The sequence below is a fragment of the Quercus robur genome, chromosome 8 (assembly GCF_932294415.1).
Source record: "Quercus robur chromosome 8, dhQueRobu3.1, whole genome shotgun sequence".
Classification (NCBI taxonomy): Eukaryota; Viridiplantae; Streptophyta; class Magnoliopsida; order Fagales; family Fagaceae; genus Quercus; species Quercus robur.
Window position 1 is genome coordinate 34,230,849 of NC_065541.1, and position 23,763 is coordinate 34,254,611.

At 37.3% G+C, this 23,763-nt stretch overlaps 2 protein-coding genes across 2 annotated transcripts; both read left to right on the plus strand.

Moving 5' to 3' along the window:
• The first annotated feature begins 9,031 nt into the window (after positions 1 to 9,031).
• LOC126695304 (lysM domain receptor-like kinase 3) lies at positions 9,032 to 23,445 on the plus strand. The gene is made up of 12 exons (XM_050391995.1): positions 9,032 to 9,816; positions 18,621 to 18,654; positions 18,752 to 18,759; positions 18,888 to 19,049; positions 19,557 to 19,759; positions 20,595 to 20,684; positions 21,506 to 21,602; positions 21,687 to 21,838; positions 21,919 to 22,010; positions 22,547 to 22,685; positions 22,894 to 22,992; positions 23,069 to 23,445. The coding sequence occupies exons 1-12, from the start codon at positions 9,180 to 9,182 to the stop codon at positions 23,231 to 23,233; spliced, it is 1,878 nt and encodes a 625-aa protein (XP_050247952.1). The 5' UTR covers positions 9,032 to 9,179; the 3' UTR covers positions 23,234 to 23,445.
• On the plus strand, positions 11,416 to 13,553 carry LOC126695302 (lysM domain receptor-like kinase 3). The gene is made up of 2 exons (XM_050391993.1): positions 11,416 to 12,273; positions 13,148 to 13,553. Exons 1-2 carry the CDS (start codon positions 11,634 to 11,636, stop codon positions 13,162 to 13,164), a joined length of 657 nt encoding a protein of 218 aa, XP_050247950.1. The 5' UTR covers positions 11,416 to 11,633; the 3' UTR covers positions 13,165 to 13,553.
• Positions 23,446 to 23,763: the final 318 nt, after the last annotated feature.

Sequence of the window (23,763 nt, forward strand, 5' to 3'; positions counted from 1 at the left end):
TGCTTAAGTATACATAAGAAGAATCAGCATTGACGAAGTTGAAACTTACTCTTTTTGCCTTCAATGCCGAGCTGACGAAGAACGAAAGGAGATGGGTCAGGACCAAGGTTGTAAAATGCAAGAGACCTGGGGTCAACCAGTTCGTCCCAGCTCTCAATCATCTCAGCGTACCCGATGGCGGTCTCTATGCGTTCCTTATATCGTCTCTTCAGCCCAGGCCGTCTCTTAACTATACCAAACGAAGAAACAAAGAAGTTAGCAAGACCAGAACTTCAAAATTGGCAAGATTGAAACAACGGGGAGAAATACTGACGCACCTAAGGTCGGGGTTCCCCACCGACGAAGCAACCTCGGGATATCACCCCAATCACGGCTAGATTGGGTCTCGAAGTCGTCCCCAGACACAAAGAAAAAGCGCGACTTCCAATACCTGAATGACGAGGGCAATCCCTTGACGATCCTAATCTTTCTCTCCCAAGGGACTAATTCATAATACCCCCACTCCTTAGACTCTTTCAAACAATACAGGTAGGTGAGCTCACCTATCCTGATCATATCCCCGTTGGAGGCCAACCATATTTGCATACAGTTGATGACGATCCTCCACGAGTTTGGCATGAGCTGTCCAGGGGTTATACCAAAATGATCTAAAAGTTCCATCAGGAACGGGTGGACGGGGAACCTAAGCCCACAAGTGAAGGCTGACTCGTAAAAGCATATTTCGCCTGGAAAGAAGTGACAAGCCCTATCTTCTTCCCTAGGACGACGGACACGAACCCTAGACGGAAATTGAAACCTATCCTTAAATCTATTCACGGTCTCGTCATCCAGACCACAAATCTCCCTAAGGGCATAAAAAGCCCTAACCTCTCGAGAACCAGAGACGGCTGTATCTCCTTCAACCGGGCCACCACTGGACGATAGCCCAGTCTCGAGGTCACTAGACCTAACCTCAGACATTAATCCTCTCCCTCCTAAACCCTCAAACCAATTCAGTGATTGACGGAGCAAAGGCAACAATTCACTCAAAACGACGCTCAGACTATTGCCCTCGTACACAAAATTTTCTAAAAAAGGGTAAGTACCCAAAAACCCCCCTAGACGCGCAAAAAGGAAGGAGATCGACGGGCAAGCTATCCTAACCTCCAAGCTATCAACCATGGACAATACAGAAATCGAAAGGCAGAAAAACAAAGTACGAAACTGAAACCCCCAAAAGAAGAACAAAAACCAACACCAGAATAGAAACGAAAGGGAATAGCAAATCAGTAATTATGCTACAGTAAAAGAAGAAAAAGAAGAAAGAAAAAGGAAAGAAAAACATACCTCCAATGGCAGAACGGCAGAAGCGTAGCGCAAGGCAAATCGGAGAAGAAAGGAAGTCTCAAAGTGCTCAGAGTATCACTAAAAAACTGGTTGGTTTTTGCTCTCTGAGAAATAGACGAAAAATTGAAAAGGAGAAGTTTTAAATATGGGCCCAAAAACGATTGAAAAACCAACGGGAAACCCAAGGGCCATGCCATTAATTCCACAGACCATCAAGCGTCACGTGGCCATGATTGCGTGTAGCGCCGCCACTAAGCATTAAAAGCGGAACAGAACCCCAATAGTCACAAGAAAAACTTTTCACCTTCTGTGATCGTCATGACGGGTCACCGACGACCCCAGAACCTGGGGGGCAACTGACGGGAATGACGACTCTACATCCCACTGACGAAGATAACAGTATGGACGGGAGAGTCATCCATGACGAGGTAATCAGAAACAACGAAGAAAGCCATCATCACTGACGAAGGCAGGGAGTTATTCAATGCAGTCAATCAATGATCCAAGCAGTTACCAAATCGACCAAGCAGACCGTTGAAGAGCCTCTTAAAAGTCTCATTACTGACCAGGTGCGTTACAAAAGAAGGCATTAACAGCCTCAACGGCTAGCCCTTAAAGCTTCAGGTATAAAACTTTCATACGACCAACAGAAGAGGATATATGCAAAAATACTCTGAAACTATCTTTGATTCCTTTATTGTGTTTAATTGTGATCCTAACTTTGGCATCGGAGACTTTGTGGCAGGCGCCACACCGGTGTCCTTCGTTGAGCAAATATTCACATTCCACGAGTGATTCCATCTGCTCACTCACTGACAGATTTGTGTTCCATCACATCTAATCCTCAGAACAATCACGGTTCAATGCCAACATATTATGGAAACTCTTGGGCATCACACCCAGAGATCTTCCCACTGATCCACATTCTCCAATTATGGGAACAAATCCCAAGAGTATCGCCACCATTACTCCCACTCATTCCATCACACATCAGTTATGGAAAGATAAAGAAATTATGGGGAGGTAGTCAACCCAAGACTCCTATATAAACCCCAAGCCTACTCCACTCCAAGGTATGAGACACGAACCTTAAAACTTCTTTCATTTCAGCTTATTTGGTTCATTCAAATCTCTAACTTAAGCATCAGAGAAGCTTAGGCCAACACCCCATCAATGCTCTCTGATAGCATCCTTTCTTCTTGCAGGTCTCCTTAACTAACAAAAATGAAACCTCTACCAATTCTTCTTTCCCTTTTGGCACCTTGAACTTCACACAACAACCTGTTCCACCAAGAAACCTTTTGAATTAATTTGAAGGTTTGGGTTTCTTTTCAAGTTTCCTACTTCCATCACATCTATAATAACTCAATCTAGATTTTGGTTGGCTTTTTTCTTTTTTTCTTAGTTGGTCCTTTTTTGTTTCAAATAATGCCTTTTGAAACTTGACATTTCTTTCTTAAATGTCATAGTTGTCCACAACTAAAACAAAATTCAAACAAGTGCTTGTAACTTTTTCTTATAGATATGATAGAATTTAAACTTATGGAATCAACTCTATGATGATTGTTCTTATCATCAGACTAAGATATCAAATGGTTTTTGGTGTAGGCAGGGTTCAAACTTTAGATCTTTTATTCAACTCTAAAAAACTTCACCAATTGAATTAACTGGATCCCACATATTTATAACTTATTCATACATTTGGCAGTCATTTCTAGGATAATATAAATCCACAATTAAGAGGAGGAGCTACATCAATTTCGACTTTCAACCTCATAAACTTACCTTATTAAATGTGCCCTCCCTTATTAAATCGATCTCCATTAATCATCCAATTTTTTTCCCTATTAGCTCAACTTTCTCTTTAAACATATAATTGAAAGGAAGGTTCTGGAATTGAACCCAAAAGAAAAAAGAAATCAAAGTAAAAGATAAATTTTTTTTCATAAGAGAAAAAAGTTTATAAAATGGATTCCCAAAGTTTTTGGTCTTTTTAAACTTTTGAATACATGATTTTCTTTTTCTTACTAAATAATTTGAAAATAAAAATGGTGTGGATAAGATTCATTAAATCTTCAATTCCACCATATAACACTTCTTAGTATTTCTAACACAAACTTCTCCTCAAATTTTTATTGAATATTGAAAAATGCAACAAATTTTCCTTTCCTTTTGGTATTCACATAATATGTCGATGATAAAAGCGAACTTGGACTAGTGTAACCAATTTGCATATGCTTACAGACAAAAAAATCTAATTTCACAACTTACCGACATATACAATTATGAGTAGTTGACATTACTTCTATGCCTTGTGCGACCCATCACTTTACATTAACCACTCACAATTTCACAAATCAATGAGTTGTGAAATTAAGTACATGATAAGTAATATCTATAGAATTATTCAAACATTACACTTCAAATTCCCACACCTTCACAATTTAAAAAAAAATGGGCCTAACTCAAAACTGTAAGAATGTATTGTCAGTCTGTCAGTATCAAACTGAGACAAATCTATTTGGCATTGATTTGTAAGCTTCTTCTTCTTTTTTTTTTTAACTTTTATGGATAATTTTTTAAAACTTCATTTTTCTTACATTTTTTTTAAATATAAATATATTTTAGCATACTTTCAATTTAAAAAATTTTAACACAAAGCTAAATTTTTTTTTTTTTTGCTGAATAAGACATATATTACCACAAAAAAGAGAGCAAAAACAAACAGAAGCAGGGGAAGGGGAGAGACTTAGCCATCACCACCTTCCACCAAGCTAGATACAACAGAGAGAGGGGGGGATCCAAAACTATTACAAAAATAAGCCCATTGGGCAAGGGAATGAGCTACACAGTTAGAATCTCTAAATACAAAGGAGGCATTCCAACATACAAAAGAGTTAAGGACCAGCCGGATATCCTCAATGATAGCATTGATGGACCAATGAGGAATTGTAGATGGGTTTAGGATAGCCTTTATCACTGATTGGGCATCTCCTTCAATCACAACTCTAGCAAAACCTTCTTTGCGAGCCAAACTAGCTACTAAGAGAGCTGCTTTAGATTCCGCCCATAAGGGCTCACCTGGGCAATCTTCTTGAGAGTCAGCTGCTACTATGGATCCGTTGCTGTCTCTGCAAACCACTGCCAGCACCACCTTATCTGGCTTCACTGCTGCATCAAAGTTACATTTGATCCATCCAAGAGGAGGGGGCTTCCATGAGGGGGAGTTCTCTTTATTCCCAAGAATAGAAAGCCAAGCTTGCTTGTGTTGAGAAAATACCTTATTTATTTGGATGGAGAGCTTTATTGAGTCTACTGGTTGGTTTCCCCACATTGTTTGGTTTCTATTCTTCCAAACTTGGTCACAGAGCACCGCTACAAAAAGAGAAAACTCCCTTGCTTCTTTGCCTTGGATCTTTAACTTTTCAAGTGGATTAATTATAATCTTTATCCACTGATCAATATTCATATCTTTGAAACCATTCATGTTTAGGGGCCAAGTTGAGTTAGCCCAAGCCTGGACTGTGATGGGGCAGCGAATAAAGACATGTTCGACAGTTTCAGTCTCTTCCCCACAAACTGGATAGCTTATGCTAGGAATTGGGAATCTTTTACTAAGAATCTCCCGGACCGGAAGACAATTGCAGACAATTCTCCAGAGAAGAAGCTTAAGCCTCTCATGCATTTTGCTCTTCCACAACATCTTCCAATGCTCTTCATGCATTGACCCAAGTGAGGTGCTGCTTTGTTGCATTTTTAACATATATGCTGATTTTACTGTAAACTCACCTGATGGACTAAGACCCCAGCATAAGGTATCACACTTTGGGAAAGCAGGAATGTGGATATTGAGGATCCTTATAGCCGACTGAGACTCAAATAACTCAAAAATTTTCTCCCTATCCCATTGTCTTGATTCATGGTGGATGAGCTCAGCTACTAGCAAGATGTTTGTAGTCACCCCAGCCTTGAGTTTAGGCCTAAAATCTGGTTCTTTGGGGACCCAGGGGTCATCCCATATGTTAATACATCTTCCATCTCCCACTTTGTAGCACATGCCTTTCTTAATGAGCTTGTTACAACTAAATAAGCTCTTGCAAATCCAAGACGCTTGTTTAGGTGGCCTTGTATTGGAAAAACTTCCACCTCTTAGATATTTTCTTCTAAACATTTTTACCCAGTGCTTTTCCTCATTTTTTTGGACCTCCCAAGCTAGTTTGGTTAGGAGAGCCTGGTTGAAATCTTCACTTTTCCTGAGGCCAAGGCCTCCCATGGACTTGGGTTTGCAAATAGAATCCCATTTCTTCAGGATGCAGCAGCTGGAACCATTCTCCTTTGAACCCCACCAAAATTTCCTGTTTAAAGCATCAAGCTTCTTTGTTATTTCTTTTGGGAGTTTGAGAGAAGACATAACATATGATGGCATGGCTGAGGTAACTGTGCGAATTAGGGAGGTTCTAGCAACCTATGAGAGGATTTTAACTTTCCAGCCTTGGTACTTCTTCTCCACTCTTTCCACCACCTCTTGAAATGTGCCTTTCTTTGACTTTCCTATCAGCATTGGCAGCCCCAAATATTTTCCTTTTGCCCCTTCAATTTTCAACCCCATACTCCCAGCTAGCAAGTGTTTGGAATGCCAACTAGTTAGATTTTTGCTGAAAACCATGGTAGATTTGTGGGTGTTTATCTTCTGCCCTGACCAGGAAGAGTAAGTGGATAAACATTCTTTAATGGATCTTATGTTCTCTTCATCAGCTCTCCCAAAAATGAACAAGTCATCTGCAAATTGGAGATGAGATATTGGTTGGCATCCCTTAGCAATCTTGATACCTTTTAGCTTTTTACTCTCTTCTGCTTTTTGCAAGAGTTTGGATAGCACTTCTGCTGCTACGATAAATAGGAATGGGGAAAGAGGGTCCCCTTGTCTTAGACCTCTTTGTGGTTGGAAGAATCCATATGGGGAGCCATTTATGAGTATAGAAAAAGAGGAAGTTGAAATGCATTCTGAAACCCAATTTATCCATCTCTCATCAAATCCAAAATTTCTTAGTACATTGAGAATAAAAGGCCATTCCAATCTATCATAAGCTTTTTCCATATCAAGTTTAATTGCCATCCACTTTTCCTTACCTTTTTTCTTTCTCATAGCATGGATGATTTCATGGGCTAATATGCTATTATCTTGTATTTTTCTACCTTGAATGAAGGCAGCCTGCCAGGGAGATATCATCTTGTGGAGGAGTGGTTTCAATCTGTTTGCTAATAATTTTGAAATTATCTTATATAGCACATTACAGAGTGAAATCGGCCTGAATTGCTTAACCATGGCAGCCCTCTCATTCTTGGGGATTAGGGTGATAAAGGTATGATTTATTTCTCTTAACATACAACCGCCTTGGAAGAAGCTTAGAACTGCATTCACAGCATCACTTCCTATCAAGTGCCAGTAGTGTTTGAAGAAAAGGGGAGACATTCCATCAGGCCCAGGAGCTTTATGAGAATCCATCGAAAATACTGTTGTTTTGATCTCTTCCATCGAAGGCAAGGCTAGTAACATTTCATTATCTTCTGGGGTGATGCACCTTGGAATTAAATTATTAAGATCATAAGAAATGTCTGGGGTTGAAGAAGAGAACAGGTTATTAAAGAAGGTTTGAAAGCATTGACCAATCTCCTCCCATCCTGAAATCCACTCACCATTTTCCTTCTTCATAAAATCAATGGAATTTCTTCTTCGCCTTATCATTGTACTTAGATAGAAGAATCTTGTATTGATATCAGAACTTGTAAGTGATTTGATTCTGGATTTTTGACGCCATAATATTTCCTCCCTTTTCAACAATTCTTGGATTTCCATACACAAATTTGCTTCCTTTTCCAAGTTTTGTGGATTTAGGTCTAAGCATTGAATTTAGTCTAAATTCTTCCAAGCCTCCTTAATTTTGGATTGAACATTGCCAAAGCAGGATCTATTCCATTGTTTTAGCTCTAGTCTAGCTTGTTTGATCTTCTTGCATAGCCTAAGCATTGGGGAACCAGGGGCATTGAGCCTCCAAGCATTCTCCACCACAAGATTACTTGCCTCCTCTCTTGTCCATATTTCTTCAAATTTGAATGGTCTTGGTCTACTTCCCTCTTCTCCTTCAGTAAACAGAACAATTGGGATATGATCAGAGGAATTTGAGGGAAAATGCTTCAGCAGCGCTCTTGGGAAAATTTCAGTCCACCTAGTATTAACTAGAGCTCTATCAAGTCTTTCTTTTATGTTGGCAAGGCCTGGGCGTTTGTTGGACCAAGTGGAAGGTGCCCCCACAAATTTAACATCAATTAAGCCAGCTAAGTCTACCAATCCTTTTAATCCCCCAGTAGAAGATGAAGAAAATGGTTTCCCCCCTTTTTTATCACTTGGCCCCAACAAGTTGTTAAAATCTCCCATACACAACCATGCCCAAGCAAAAGACTCCCCAACCTTTTGAAGATCTTCCAAAAAGGTTTGTTTCTCTAACCTTGCACATGGCCCATAGATCAAAGACAATAGCCATGGTTCATTTATTGGATCCGAGAATACAAGACCATTAATCATATTATCATTAGACATCACAATTTCCACATCTACACCATTTTTCCATCCCAAAATGATGCCTCCTTTAAGACCTCTAGGCTCAACACATTCTAATTTATAGAAACCCAATGAATAAAGTAGAGCTTTGACTCTATTTGAACTAATTTTAACTTCAGACAAGAACAGCAAGTCAGGACATACCTTATTTACAATGGCTTTGAGAGATCTTTTCGACTCAGCTTGGGCAAGGCCACGGCAATTCCATGCAAGGAGAATCATAGCTTGCCGAAGTTGGTTCCCAGCCAAAAGTGATGCCGACCCCCTCACTGGTACTGGGAATATGATTATCCCAGCAACCAAGACCCACAAGAGGCAGAGCAAACCTCTGTACAGAGCCAGCAGTCCAGACCCACTGGCCAGAAAGAGAGGAGCAATAGCTGAATGGACTCAGCTAAGAGAAACCAGCATACTATCTAAAACCATCCGCCCAAAGAGAGAGAGCCGACCAACCTCTGAACCGAGACAAAACCGCCCCGACTCACAGGTGAGCCAAAATGATGCCTCCTTGAGCAAAATTCGCCGGAATTGGTCTAAAGGGTTTTAGGGGAAGGTTGATAGGAGGAAGCAATTTTAGATTAACAGAGAGACCCATGGCCACCGAGAGATCCACGGCCACCCTGAGAAAGCTTGTGTGGGAATGGGTTTGTGGAATGTGGGTTAGGGTTCTTTTAAGTTTAGAGGATTGATTGATAGGGAAAACAGGTTAAGATGAGAAAGTTGGGAGGAGTGCCACACAGAGGTGGAGAAGAAACCACATAGAGGTGGTAGAAGAAGATCATACGGAGGTGATGGGTAAAGGCCACACAGAGGTGGATAGAGGTGCTCCTACTAGGGAGAGAACGGCTTTATAACACAAAGCTAAATTAGCTATTCTAAATCGGAGACGAGTAATCTTTGTCACTTCAGAGTTTGGGTACTCAAGCTATTCCCAACATGACAACAATGACAGCGTTTGGGGATCCCTTCTTTCTTTGTCAACTAACCTTCATTAAATGTGCCTGATTCAAACAACCCTTTTTATTCGCTCTTTACACCCAATACCATCCATCCACATCTATCTCACTTTCTTTCAAATCAAGATCTCAAAATGTCAAAACTGTCCAAAAAAATCCAACTATTCGAACTCAATTTCTCTCTCTTCTTCCCCCAATCCCAATCACAAAAAAGACAAAATCTCAGTTCATGATTTTGCTGAAATTTAACAAATCAGGATTCCAACCTTGCCAATCCGATGAAACCCAAATTGGGAATTTTGGTGTTGATGTTATTGTTGGTCTCAGTTTTTACTTCCATAGCTGAATCCAAGTGTAGTAAAGGATGTGATTTGGCTTTAGCTTCATACTACGTGTGGAATGGCTCAAATCTCACATTCATATCTCAAATGTTGCAGTCTGACCTTAATATCATCCCTAATACAATTGTCAGTTACAACAAGCTAACGGTAGCCAATCAAGACAGTGTTAAAGATGATACAAGAGTCAATGTTCCATTCCCATGTGATTGTATCGACGGCGAGTTTCTGGGTCACGTGTTTGATTACTCGGTTCATTCAGGGGATACGTACTCGACGGTGGCTCAAGATTGGTATGCAAATCTGACCACTTATCAGTTGTTGCAGAATTATAATAGCTATGACCCCAATCATATACCTGATACCAATGCCAAGTTGAATGTCACGGTCACATGTTCCTGTGGCGATAGCTCGGTTACGAAGGATTACGGTTTGTTTATTACTTATCCGCTTCAGCCAGGGGACACTCTGGAATCGATTGCATTGGCTACGAATTTTAATGTAACGTTGCTGCAGAGTTATAACCGGGGAGTGAATTTCAGCCAAGGAAGTGGTGTGGTGTATATCCCTGGCAAAGGTACCTAAAAATTTTGCTATGCTTTGACTTTGTGAATTCTTTTTTTTTTTTTTTTTTTTTTTTTAAAGATATCTGAATATGAATTTTGTTAATTTAGCTTGTTGAATTCACAAATGTGTTAAAACAGTAACAATTAGATGTGAATTTAAATATTGTTAAGTAAATAGTTTTTTTTTTTTTTTTTAAGAAACATTGTTAAGTAGGAGAATATGTACTGCTTTTCTATAATTGGATAATTATCGCAAATAAGATTAATGATTAGACATTGCGCCCCTTCTAGCTAGTCACTATTAGTGAATGTCGTATAGAGATTTGGTTGTTGTCCTTGAAATATTATCTGGCTTGAAGTTTCGTAATTGGAAGTACTGGTCTCCCATGTTGATTTGAGAGGGTAGTAGACCTTTTAGTAGTAATGACTAATGAGGGGTTTGCCGTTATTCAAAAAAAAAAAAAAAAATGAATAATGAGGGGTAAGAATTTGTCTTGAGCCTGCCAGATTGTTCTCATAGCTCACCTTTAGTTTTCCATTTTATTATGGATTGGAGAGGTCGTTTAATGACCAGATCTCCTCTACCAACAAGAATGAAACCTCTACCAATTCTTCTTCCCTTTTTGGCACCGTGAACTTCACACATCTTCCTGCTCCTCCAACCAACCTTGAACCGAGTTGAAGGCTTGAAGGAGCTACATCAATTTAAACTTTCAACCTCATAAACTTGCCCTTTGAATGTGCCCATCCCTTATTAAATCGATCTCTTCTTTTCTTACCACCGCACACTTTTAGTGCAATGGTGACTTCACAAATATAAGTGCTTGTAGAGTGTAGAGGGGGGGCAAGGGTTGGGATTTAAGTTTCCAGAAAGAAGTTTCACACACATATACACTTACATTAAGCTAGAGTAGAATTTCTATCTTGTAAAAAAAAAAAAAAAAATCAACTTTCTTTTTAAACATATAATTTAAAGGAAAATTGTGGAATTGAACCCAAAGGGAAAAAAGAAAAAAATCAATGTAAAAAGAGAAAAATTCTATAAGAAAAAAGCGTTTATAAAAAAAATTCCCAAATTTTAGGGTCTTTCTAAACTTTTGAAGACATGATTTTTTTTTAATTAAATAATTTGAAAAAAAATGGAATGGACAAGATTCATTAAATAAAATTCCAATTCCACCATACAATAAATACTCTAATTAACCGTAAGTTTTGTAGTTTTACCGACACATTTTAACATTTTCAACACAAATTTTTGTTGAATATTTTCAAAAATACAACAATTTGCCTTTCTTTTTTTCTTTTTTTTTTTTGATATGATGATGATATAAGTCAACTTGGAACAGCTATTTGTCTCCACTAACTGATACATCCAATTTAATAACTTGAGGAAGTGGTTGGTTAATCCTTAGAATTACTCGAGTACATTCCACTTCAAACTCCTACGCCTTCCCAACTTCTTTTTATTTGGTTGGGAGTTGGGACCAACGGTAACTTTTGGAATTACTGTACTGCCAGCTAGCCGAGCGAGACACAAAACCTGAAAACAAAGACGGTGTTTGGGTTCAGTCTTTGTTCAACCTTTCTTAACTAACGGTGTCTTTTATTTTTTGAGAAGTTAACTAACGGTGTCTGATTCAAACAATCTTCTCATCCTTTCTCATCGCCCAATAACATCTATCCACGTATATCTCCATTTCTTTGCAAACCCAGATCCCGAAAAGTCAAAATGGTCTCAAAAATCCAACGATTCTTCCCCAATCGCCAAAATCTCAGTTCTTGATTTTGCTAAAATTTCACAATTCAGGATTCCAATCTTGCCAGTCCGATGAAACCCAAGTTGGGGTTTTCGGTGCTGTTAGTGTTGGTCTCAGTTTTACATTTTAGTTCCATAGCTGAATCCAAATGTAGTAAAGGATGTGACTTGGCTTTAGCTTCATACTACGTGATGCCGGAGACAAATCTCACTTTCATAGCTCAAGTTTTGCAGTCTAACCTTAATATCAACCCTAGTACAATTGTCAGTTACAACAAGCAAACGATAACCAATCAAGACAGTGTTCAAGATGGTGTAAAGGCCAATGTTCCTTTCCCATGTGACTGTATCAACGGCGAGTTTCTGGGTCACATGTTTGAGTACACGGTTCATTCAGGGGATACGTACTTGACGGTGGCACAGACGTATTATGCCAATCTGACCACGTATCAGTTGCTGCAGAAGTATAATAGCTATGACTCCAACAATATACCTGATACCAATGCCAAGTTGAATGTCACGGTCACTTGTTCTTGTGGAGATAGCTCGGTTTCGAAGGATTACGGTTTGTTTATTACGTACCCACTTCGGCCAGAGGACACCGTGGAATCGATTGCCTCGGCTACGAATCTTAGTGTAGCGTTGCTGCAGAGTTACAACCCAGGAGTGAATTTCGGTCAAGGGAGTGGTGTGGTGTATATTCCAGGCAAAGGTTGGTTTGTTATGCTTTGACTTTATGATTTTTTTTTTTTTGGTTTTGTTTTGTAGATACTTGAGGTGGGATTTTGCCAGTTTAGCTTATTGAATTCAGGAATGTGTTAAAAATAGTAACAACTAGATGTGAATTTAACTATTGTTTGGATTTGAGTAAAAGAACTTGTTTTACTACTAATTGGATTCTTGAATGTTTCGTTTTAGTCAGTGCCTTTGGCCTTTGTCTAGGATACTAAGTCCTTTGAAGACTTGGAAATTAAGTTCTAGTTGCGACTTTATCAATAGGAATCCGGTAATATTGATTGTAAGAAAGACTGTACCGCAACAGTAGGTTCAAATTCTATATGGTGTTCTCTATTCTTTGTGAAAGAGGAATAAGGTTGTGTTTGGGGTTTGGGTCTTGCAAGAGTGTCTATTTGTTATAATCAAACGTTCTTTTTGTTGCTGCCAGTGGATATAGACATATTGTCAAATCACGTAAATTCATTGTTTATTTTTCTTCTATCTCTTTTTTAGTGTCCATTTGGGACAAGCTAAAAATTTCAGCTTATTTGTAATTTTAGTGTATTTTTGTTACTATTCATGGGTCTCATTGCATTTTTTAATATTATTCATAGGTCTCATTTTACTATTCAGCTAACTTTTACCTTTATTTATAATATTCTCAGCCAAAAGTTTTCAATTTCAACTAAATAAGCTGTTCCCAAACAGACACTTAATCCTCTGTAAACATATTATTTTCACTACATTATATGCATCCAATTTTTGTGAATTCTGTATAAACTCAGCATAGGTAGTGTAAACATGAGTTTATGGGATCAACCTTTCTGATAGTAGGCCAGATACTTAATTTTGTGTCATTTGAAATGAAGGTCTCCCAATTGCATAGTAGTTTATTGAGAGGAGATTGAGTGCCAACTGCCATTACCATGGACTCTGGTGGGCATTTTGGGAGAACGAAGTTAAGCCATTGAAGTGAAAATTACATTAGTGGGCCTCCTTGAAGTGGGTAAATTATTTATTTTTTGGTTTAACATTCAGAATTTCACGGTTGTAATGGAAGCTCGGGAGGGAAAGCAGAACACCTAGAATTGTTTCTTGTATTTTATAATATAACTGCCAAAACTGTTAGGGCAGCTAGTATTTTGTGATATAATTGCCAAAACAGTTAAGGTAGCTAGTATTTTGTGTGGTACATTAGATCTATGCTTCAGTTAGCTTCCTATTTTCAAATATCTTTATACTAAATCTAAAAGGTATTTACTCTGTTTCTTTTTAGTCTTTGTGCAGTATTGTATTTGGATTCTTGATTTGGATCAGTTAGCTTCCTATCTTTTGGTTGTTGAGAAAATTACACAGGAAATATAGAGATAATAATTTTATGGTCCCAAAGAAGCAGGAGAAAAAGACTAGGGTCATTTTTTCTGGGTGCACATTAACAATTGCTGCCTCGAATGGCAATCAACATCAGTACATTTGTGCTTCTCAAAGATAGTTTTTCCATCCTAGAAATTAGTAGAGTATATGATAAATAAAAGGGAAAAATTATATAACATACAGAGAAAAGCAGCAAATGACCATAATAGCCAGAAACCCAAAACAAATACATTAAAGCTGAAGTTCAAATCCTGTTGTCAGGAAATTATATATGAAGTTTTTAAATACAACTGACATCATATGTAGTAGTTGTCCTCTATTTGAGGATCATTGTCAATATTTTACATATAATATTTATAATATGTAAATCACATCGATCATGGTGCCTAGTGAGCCCATTGATTATATAACTACAAATAGTTTCTTGGAACCTTATGACAAATAGAGATGAATGACATGATTGTACTAATATCTGTTACATTTCTTTAGGTTATAAATTCCAAACATTACACATTACAAAATTGTAGCATTTTAAAATACAAACACTGCATTACAACATACAACTCACATAATACCATCACATGTCCTTACACATCATAAATTTATGACAAATAAATTCTTTTTGTCAGTCCTTTGATGCACTTGTCGCATCTATGTGATAGATCTTTTTGCTACATTGTTCTCCTCTTTCAAACTTCTGATTGTCTTCTCTATGTTAGCAATGATGTTATTTTTTATCTTGTTCATTTCTTCCAAATATTGTACCTTCACAAAATCGAGAATTAGAAATCAATCCTATAGAAAATAATGAAACACAATTAATTACAATGTTCAATTGCAATCCCTCCTCCAAAAACATATCACCAAAATGAATTTTGTCACCACCTTCTACCAAAATTTCCCAACAAAACTAATCCATTTGCTAAAGCTTTCATTTTGGCTTCTTCTGTTAGAATTAAACTATGACTAGGATGGAAAATACATGCATGTATAAGAAGCTTTTTTTCCCCCTATTTTTAGGAACACATGTATAAGCTATTTATATTTCTGTTACACCCCAAATATTCAAGTATATGTGATTGGATACAACTTTTGTCGCCAAGCAATGCTAGTGACACTGACACTAACGTTTCAACGCTTTATTTATTCATGAAGCCTGTTAGATGGTGGATGCAAGTTGTTTTTTCATGCTAAAGTGTCCTAATTGAATCACAAACCTAAACAAATATTTGGATCCTTAGATATCAGATTCAGATTTATTGAATCTGACCCTTATTTGAAACAAAGCCCAAATAGGGAAAACATCAGTTAGGGCATGTATTGAGAGAGCCATAAACTTAATTACGAGAATCGTACTAAGGTGCGGTTTGGATTCGGATTATTTTGCCAACGTTTGCGTCTACGTTGTTTGTTTCTTTATTTATTTTTTTTTTTTCAGCCGTTGTTTTTGACTTTTCAACCAGTGACTGTTCACAGCAAAATAAGCACATCAGTGGATCCGTGCACTTTTTACAGGACCCACAAACCTCACTTTTTAGCAACTTTTTTATTAAAAATGGGTCACACGGTACTATTTACATATTTAAAAATTATTTTGTTTCAATATTTTCAGTTTTCAGTTTCAGCAAAAATAAGTTGTATCCAAACGGACCTTAAATATCCAAACAACACACAAAATTAAACTAAAAACAACTTACTCAAAGGCAACCACACAAGTCTGCAAATTTCCTCTCCCTACGCCATTAACTAAATACACAAAAGAAATCTCTTCTTTTTTTATTTATTATTTATTTTTATGGTTTCGATTCTACAATTTGCGACATGTTCATTGATTTTGAACATTATTTCTTTTTGAGAGAGAACATTATTTCTTTTTGATCTCTCTCTCTCTCTCTCTCTCTCTCATTGATTTTGGTACAAAGACTATGAAGTTTGGGGGTGTATTCATGAATGTGATTTGTTTGTTATGGTCAATGTTGTTTCTATTAACTACTTTAGGAACCCAACAAAAGTTCATAATATTTTCATTACATTCCTAAATTAATATTAGAAAATTATAAATTCAAATTATGGTGGGCTCAGGTGTGAGGTTGAAAGTTATTTTAAGAATGTTGATGTAATGGTCACTCTATAAGTATAAATGCTTGTGGGAGGAGGGAAGGGCCGGGATTTAGGTCTCCAAAAGAGAGTTTCATACACATATACACTTAGGTTAGGTTAGAATAGAAATTCTATCTTGTATAAAAAAAAAATGTTGTAAACTTTTGTTGTATTTATTGCTTTATTCTTTTTAAAATAGTAGTAAAAATTAATTTCTAGTTTTCTACTGGAAAAAAAAAAAAAAAAAACACTCAAAAATTGAAATAGCATTGATTTAAGTAGAGGTCTTAATTAAATACCAATTGAACTAAAATAAAGTTAATGAAATGAATTTTGACCGAACTTCAATTTGTATTTTCGTTTTTGTTATTTATTTATTTATTTATTTTTTGGTGAGATCAACTCAAACAAAACCGCCGGACTGTACTGTCAGCGCAGCAGCCAGACCGAGACACAAAACATGGCAACAAATACAGCTAACACCAAATCACATCTATCCGCGTATATCTCCATTCCAAAAAGTCAAGACGGTCCAAAAAATCCAACTACTGACTTTTCTAACTCAATTTCTCTCTTTCTTCTTCCCCAATCTCTCTCAAACCCACTTCTTGATTTTCCAAAATTTTCACGTATCAAGATTCCAATCTTTTCTTGCCAATCCAATGAAACCCAAGTTGGGGTTTTTGGTGCTGTTGTTAGTGCTGTTCTCAGTTTTTAGTTCCATAGCTGAATCCGCTTGTAGTAAAGGATGTGATTTGGCTTTAGCTTCATACTACGTGTGGAATGGCTCAAATCTCACATTCATATCTCAAATGTTGCAGTCTGACCTTAATATCATCCCTAATACAATTGTCAGTTACAACAAGCTAACGGTAGCCAATCAAGACAGTGTTAAAGATGATACAAGAGTCAATGTTCCATTCCCATGTGATTGTATCGACGGCGAGTTTCTGGGTCACGTGTTTGATTACTCGGTTCATTCAGGGGATACGTACTTGACGGTGGCACAGAAGTATTATGCCAATCTGACCACGTATCAGTTGTTGCAGAAGTATAATAGCTATGACCCCAACAATATACCTGATACCAATGCCAAGTTGAATGTCACGGTCACTTGTTCTTGTGGCGATAGCTCGGTTTCGAAGGATTACGGTTTGTTTATTACGTACCCACTTCGGCCAGAGGACACCGTGGAATCGATTGCCTCGACTACGAATCTTAGTGTAGCGTTGCTACAGAGTTACAACCCGGGAGTGAATTTCAACAATGGGAGTGGTGTGGTGTATATTCCAGGCAAAGGTAGGTGAAAAGTTTGTTATGCCTTGATTTTATAACTTTTTTTTTTTTTTTTTTGGGTAGTTTTCTGAATTGGGATTTTATCAATTTAGGTTATTGAATTCAGGGATGTGTTAAAATAGTAACAATTAGATGTGAATTTATTTGTTGTTAGGATTTATGTAGAGGCTTAAGAAGGAACACATGTTTTACTAATTTTCTATAATTGGATACTTCATTGATCTCGGATAAGATTAATGATAACATATTGCGCCCCTTGCTATTATTAGTCTCTATATGTGAATGTTGTGGATAGATGCGATGGTTGTACTTGAACTGGATTCTTGAATATTTCGGTTTAGGAAGTGGTGGAAGGTATTATGTCTACAAATTTAAACGGGAAAATGTTAATTGTAAAATTTGAGTATCCATTTTTTTGAATTCTGTATAAAACTCAACATAGGTAGTGTAAACATGAGTATATGGGATGACCCTGTAGGCCAGATACTTGATTTTGTGTCATTTGAAATGAACGTCTCCCATTATTATTTGGAATTAAAAATGCAGTTGTGCAGTTAGTTCAGGGAGAGGAAATTGAGTGCCATTACTTTGGACTTTGGTGATGGAGCCAATGGGCATTTTGGGAGAACAAAGTTGAGCCATTGAAGTGAACATTACATTTGCAGGCTTCCTTGAAGTGGGTAAATTAGTCATTTTTTTCGTATAAAACTCAGAATTTCATGGCTTGCAATGGAAGCTCAAGTGGGAAATTGGAATACCCAGAATCTTAAGCTCCAAATTCTGGAGAATATAACACATCTGCACATGCTATGTCCTCCAAGCTCAATAGTTATATGAATATCTAAAATTTCAGAAGCATATCTAGCCTAAAAAGTATTTCTTAAACCAAATTCAAACCTTCTTTGCCACCTGCAATTTTAGCAGTATCAGAGATAAGAATTTAACCCCTTTCCCCTCCTTCGCCTACTGTGCCTGATTTTGTTTTTTATTTGTATTATTACTATGTCAGCTGTTACAGATACAAAGAATTAATTTAGTAGCTCTTTTGAAACGTTAAAAGATTATTTTCCTTTTTTGCATTATTCTAGCGTGATTGTCACTCTGGTGATATTGGTAGTGATTCCTTCTTCTTCTGTCTTCCTTCTTTTTCTTTTTTTTCCATGATGCACATGTGATTATTTGCCTTTTTGACATTGCTTTAAATGTATGGAAAACCTTGAGTAGTTCCCTTTAGATATTGCTGCAAGTGCACCACACTAATTTTGCAATGCCTATCATAGAGAAAGAGGGGGGACTGAGTTTACAATGCAAAGGAGGCTATTTATAATAGGTAGCTTCATGTTCGGCCTCAAGAAAGGCTCAACTAACCAATCTAACTAACTCAACTAATCAATATTAACAACCAACTGACTTCTGCCAAGTGTACTACAAGTGTTACAGTTAGGCACCCAATTCTAACTTGTTGCAAAAAGTACTAATTATGTCAATTGCAATTACAAGACACTTCAAACATATGCATCACTTTGAGTTTCCATTAACTTGCCATTTGTTTTCTTTTTTTGTCATTTGCAGATCAGAATAATACTTATCCAGCTATGCCACCAAGGTAGCTTCTACAAATTTAGTCTTCAAACTTAATGCACTTGAAGTTACATTTGTTTCTCATTTTCTAATCCTTTCTTTTCATTTTGTTTCTTTTGCAGCAAAAGCGGTTTGGCCTTCTCCCACAGTTGATTTTACAATGATTATATTTACTTAGAGATTTGGAGACAAATATGAGATGATAAAGTGCAAATTTGATGCTACTTTTGAGCTTAATATTTGCTTATCTATTAGCAGGATTAGCAGGTGGAGCTATAGCTGGCATAGCTATAGGAGGAGTAGCTGGTGTCCTGTTACTTGCCGCTTGTATATATTTTGGATGTTACCGAAAGAAGAAGATGGAGGAAGCAAAGTTGCTCTCAGCAGCATCTGAGGAATTTTATGCTCAAAATGGGCAAGGTATATATATTTTGTTCTCCCTGTCTTTTTTGACTTTACAGATACTTGTCAATGAATGAGTGTTTCATGGATCTACTGGTCTCAAAAATCATCTTGAAACTTAATTTGCCACTTAGTGGAAATGCTACAAACCCAATTAAATGATGTGACAATCATATTCATTCATCATCAGTCACATTCCTCAGAGATAGCTAAAGGTCTTATGCCTCGGTGAATAAGTTTATCTTAAGTTGCTGAGAAATGTTGCTCAGATGTGATTGTTGATATTGTTTGGAGAGTCTGCATTTTGAATCTCTCACTGGTGTCAGTACCCTGATTTATTCTTCTTTTCTGCAAAGGAAATCCCATTTAAGCAGCTCCACTGAATACTTTGAACTGTTTATATAGAATCATTGCAACTGATAGAACCAATAAATTATATGCATCTTTACCATCTTTCTATAATCTTTTGTTTATTTTAAAATGGGAGGTTAGACCTAATTGGTGTTCCCTCTATTTTTTATTTAGGCCCTGGAAGTGCCTTGGATAAAGATGCTGAATCAACTGGTGCTGCTGGTGGTCCAGCTTCAGGTCTTGCAGGCATAACTGTGGACAAATCAGTAGAGTTCTCTTATGAAGAACTTGCCACAGCTACTGATGACTTCAGCCTGGCTAATAAGATTGGTCAAGGTGGTTTTGGGGCTGTCTATTATGCAGAGCTGAGAGGCGAGGTTTGTAGCCATATGGGCTGTATTTTTATTCATCATCAGTGCATTGCATATTAATTGAGTTGGCTCCTCAAGTTGACTAATTTTTTAGTCAAGAGTGTTAGTCTTGAAGTTTGATATTAAATGATATGCTATGGTGGATTTGCAACCTTTTGACAAATTTGATGAGAATATTTCTACGGATAGATGTCATATAGGAAAACCAAGGGAATTATTTTAGATTGGAGATGGTGAAAATTTTTATTTAAATCAATTAAGCTATCAAGAAGGAAAAAAAAAAAAAAACAAACAAACAAACAAACTTATTATAGCATATATAAAGGTTCAAGGTGAGGACTACCACACGAAATGCATAGCTGCATAAAAAAGTTGATTTCACACAACTTTTGTTGTCTTGTCTGAATATGTTTATCTATGATATCTTTGTTGGTGATTTAAGCTACTCAAAACTAGGAATTTTGAGGAGGTTGATTCTAAGAGGGACATGCTAAGTGTGGAATCCAATCTGGACACCAATGGTAATATAGAATTTGTAGTCATATTTGTTGTATGAGGGTCTTGAGACCCAATCTGGATAAGTGGAAGTGGATGAGAAATTCATCTGAGTGAGTGGGAAAATTGGATGTACAGTTCAGTTGATCTATAGTCTTTGCTCAGGTTAAAGATAAAATGTGCATTCAGCAAAATTGTGTATGCTCTCCACTGCATGTTGCATTTACTACTACTATATGGATGGCTAAGTAAGCACACCAGCTTTTGACCACACCATCTTGTTTATATATGTTTGTATCAGTTTTAACTTTCCTGACAGTCCCTCCCTATGACTATATCTGTGCAGAAAGCTGCAATCAAGAAGATGGATATGCAAGCATCTAGAGAATTTCTTGCTGAATTAAAGGTGTTAACACGTGTTCATCACTTGAACCTGGTAATATACTTTCTTTCCCAAGAGCACTAAAGAATATGATTATTGTTTAAAAAGCTGAATTGTATGCCCTTTTTTGCTTTAGCGTATATAACTTAAAGTTTTATCAATCATATTCTTTGGGGAATTGCTCGCGTAATCTAGAAAGTTTTATATAAATGTTCATTTCTCAATTATATACTGGAGAGATGATCCTCACCTCAATACATTTATCCAATCTTAATTATAAATTTAACATAATTCCCCAGTGACCAGGAACTGTCTAATTATCTGTGCTGAGATATCCATATATACAACATTAACTGGCCCCTTTACATCATTATTATATGTGTGCACACACACACAAAGAGGCAAGCTCACTCTATATATCCATCCAGGGTCAGCTGTGCCTTTTATGACATCATCAATGTCATCCACCCCAAAATACAGCAAAAAAATAATAAAAGTAGAATAACCTTATAGTTGTGGCATCAAAAGATACAATGCTAGTACATTCTTAATGCCAAGGTATTAGAGGTTTATATGCATCTTAATAATCTCCTTCAAGTTATTTCCCAGAAAATATAATCTACCCTCTAGAATCAAAATGATAGATGGAAATTTTGGTTGGTTTAATTATTTGCTGTTTTTATTGAGGTTATACAATATCGGTATAAATAGTAATAATCTGCAGTGAGGATTTTTTATGACCCAACTGTGTACTTTGATGTCAGTGTGAATACAAGTTATACAGTAGCTTTTCATTTTAATTGATAGACCTTTAAGTTGTGTGATTATTTTCAATCTTCCGTAAACTACATATCATTTACAAACTATCAATGCAGGTGCGGTTGATTGGATATTGTGTTGAGGGTTCTCTTTTCTTAGTCTATGAATTTATCGAGAATGGCAACTTAAGCCAACATTTGCGTGGATCATCAGGTGAGTTAATATGTGCATGGTGAGGATCTTTTTAAGTGATGTCACATTCAGATCAATAGTCATAATTATTTTATCTGTTTCCAGGGAGGGACCCATTGCCATGGTCTACTAGGGTGCAAATTGCCCTTGATTCAGCCAGAGGTCTTGAATATATCCATGAGCATACTGTTCCTGTTTATATCCATCGTGATATTAAATCAGCAAATATATTGATTGACAAGAACTTCCATGGAAAGGTTGCATTAGTACCTTTATTTTTACTATGAGATCTTCAAAAGCTTATTCCCATTGTTGTACTGAAATATTTGCACTGTAGGTTGCAGATTTTGGATTAACTAAACTGACTGAAGTTGGAGGTGCATCACTCCCCACACGTCTAGTGGGAACATTTGGATACATGCCTCCTGAGTAAGTTTTCTTTCTTTGTATTAAAGGAGTAGCAAATTCAGCTATGAGAGATGGATTTGGATGTTTTGGTGGAAGCAAGCTGCTAGATTGGACCATATATAAGCTCCACAAGTGGCTATCTATAAGTTTCTACCAGATTCTTCCAGTCTATAAATTACTGACCAAGGGGCTTGGAAATTGTGTTTGATTGATAATCAACATCCAACCTTAGATACATATCTACTATTTAGGCATGCTGGTTTGTTAAATTTCACTAGTGGTTAATGGCACCTGGCAGCTGCCATCAGAAATGTGAGAGACCCTTCTTTAGTGAGAATTTGAACATAGGGTTTTAGCTGCTGGGGTATGCATTTTACCTTTTCTGAAATATTATCCTTGGTACTGCTGCGGATGTTCTCCTTGGAAGTAGGTTTCAAAGAGATGAGTTTGCTACTCATTATTAATTGATCCCATGGGCTCCTTAATAGAGGAGGAAAAGCCTTAGCTATGTTTTTGTTTGTAAAGAATGGATTGAATTTTACGTCTCTTGTGTGCAGATATGCTCAGTACGGAGATGTTTCTTCCAAAGTAGATGTATATGCCTTTGGGGTTGTCCTTTATGAACTTATTTCAGCCAAGGAAGCTGTGTTCAAGGATAATGGTTCTGCTCATGAATCCATGGGCCTTGTTGCTTTGGTAATCTTCTTGCCATCCCTCTAAGTAACCCCCCCGCGCCACCACCCCCCCCCCCCCCCCCCCCCCCCAACCTCCTACCTTCTCTTCTCTCTTCTGTTCTGAGCCTATCAGCTTGATATGAAGCTTTTATTAGGCTTTCCCTGTCTAGTACCACTTTCTGGGAAAGAAAACTTGGACGAACATTTATTGTGTAATCTGTGTTTCACAGTTTGAAGACGTTTTTAGTCAGCCCAATCCTAGAGAGGACCTACGTAAAGTAGTTGATGCTCGGCTTGGAGATGACTACCCACTTGACTCAGTATGGAAGGTGAAACATCTCATACAAAAGCCCTACCATTATTGCCTTTATGATTTCATTTCCAATAAAAGAGGTTTTTTCGCAGGTGGCCCAGCTTGCCAAAGCGTGTACACAAGAGAATCCGCAACTACGGCCAAGTATGAGATCTATTGTGGTTGCCTTAATGACACTTTCATCCGCAACTGAGGATTGGGACGTCGGCTCCTTTTATAACAATGATGCTCTAGTCAATCTAATGTCTGGGAGGTAGAACCTAGTTACTGCAATCTTCATGGTAGAATGTAGATGCATTGCGGAAATTTTTTTTTGGTGTGAATAATACCAATATTAAGTTATTCCAGAAATATACTGTAAATGCTTATAGTTGAGAATTATGAAGGGTTTGTAAATCGTATACGTTTGTTTAATTAATATAAATGCTAGGCTTGCTAGCTGATCTTGGCTAGTTGGTTTCTCATAAAATTGAACTGTTTGGTTTGTTACAAATTTGAACATTCAACTGCTCAGGATTACGTTTGAAGAGTGTTGAGGGTCATTTTATTTTTTTAGAATCCAAGTAGAAAGAAGAAAGCCCAACGACAAGGGCAGCAAAGAATTGGCAAACAGATGGCAAAACCATTAGGTTCAAGCGGTAGGAATAATAGATCACAGGCCCATGAAATAAACAAATGGGCCTTGAAGAGGCAAGTAGGCTTAAAGGAGTCCGGAAAGAGAGAAATAGCATACCCATGGGTAGTATAAGATATAGAAAAGTGAGAACAGGTCATCGTAGGCCCAAAG

Excerpts from the sequence above, each read along its gene's own strand:
- LOC126695304 (XM_050391995.1), top strand. The coding sequence starts at position 9,180 with ATGAAACCCAAATTGGGAATTTTGGTGTTGATGTTATTGTTGGTCTCA. Across the intron at positions 9,817-18,620 it reads GGTGTATATCCCTGGCAAAG|ATCAGAATAATACTTATCCA; the intron begins GTACCTAAAAAT and ends TGTCATTTGCAG. Across the intron at positions 22,993-23,068 it reads CACTTGACTCAGTATGGAAG|GTGGCCCAGCTTGCCAAAGC; the intron begins GTGAAACATCTC and ends GTTTTTTCGCAG.
- LOC126695302 (XM_050391993.1), top strand. The coding sequence starts at position 11,634 with ATGAAACCCAAGTTGGGGTTTTCGGTGCTGTTAGTGTTGGTCTCAGTT.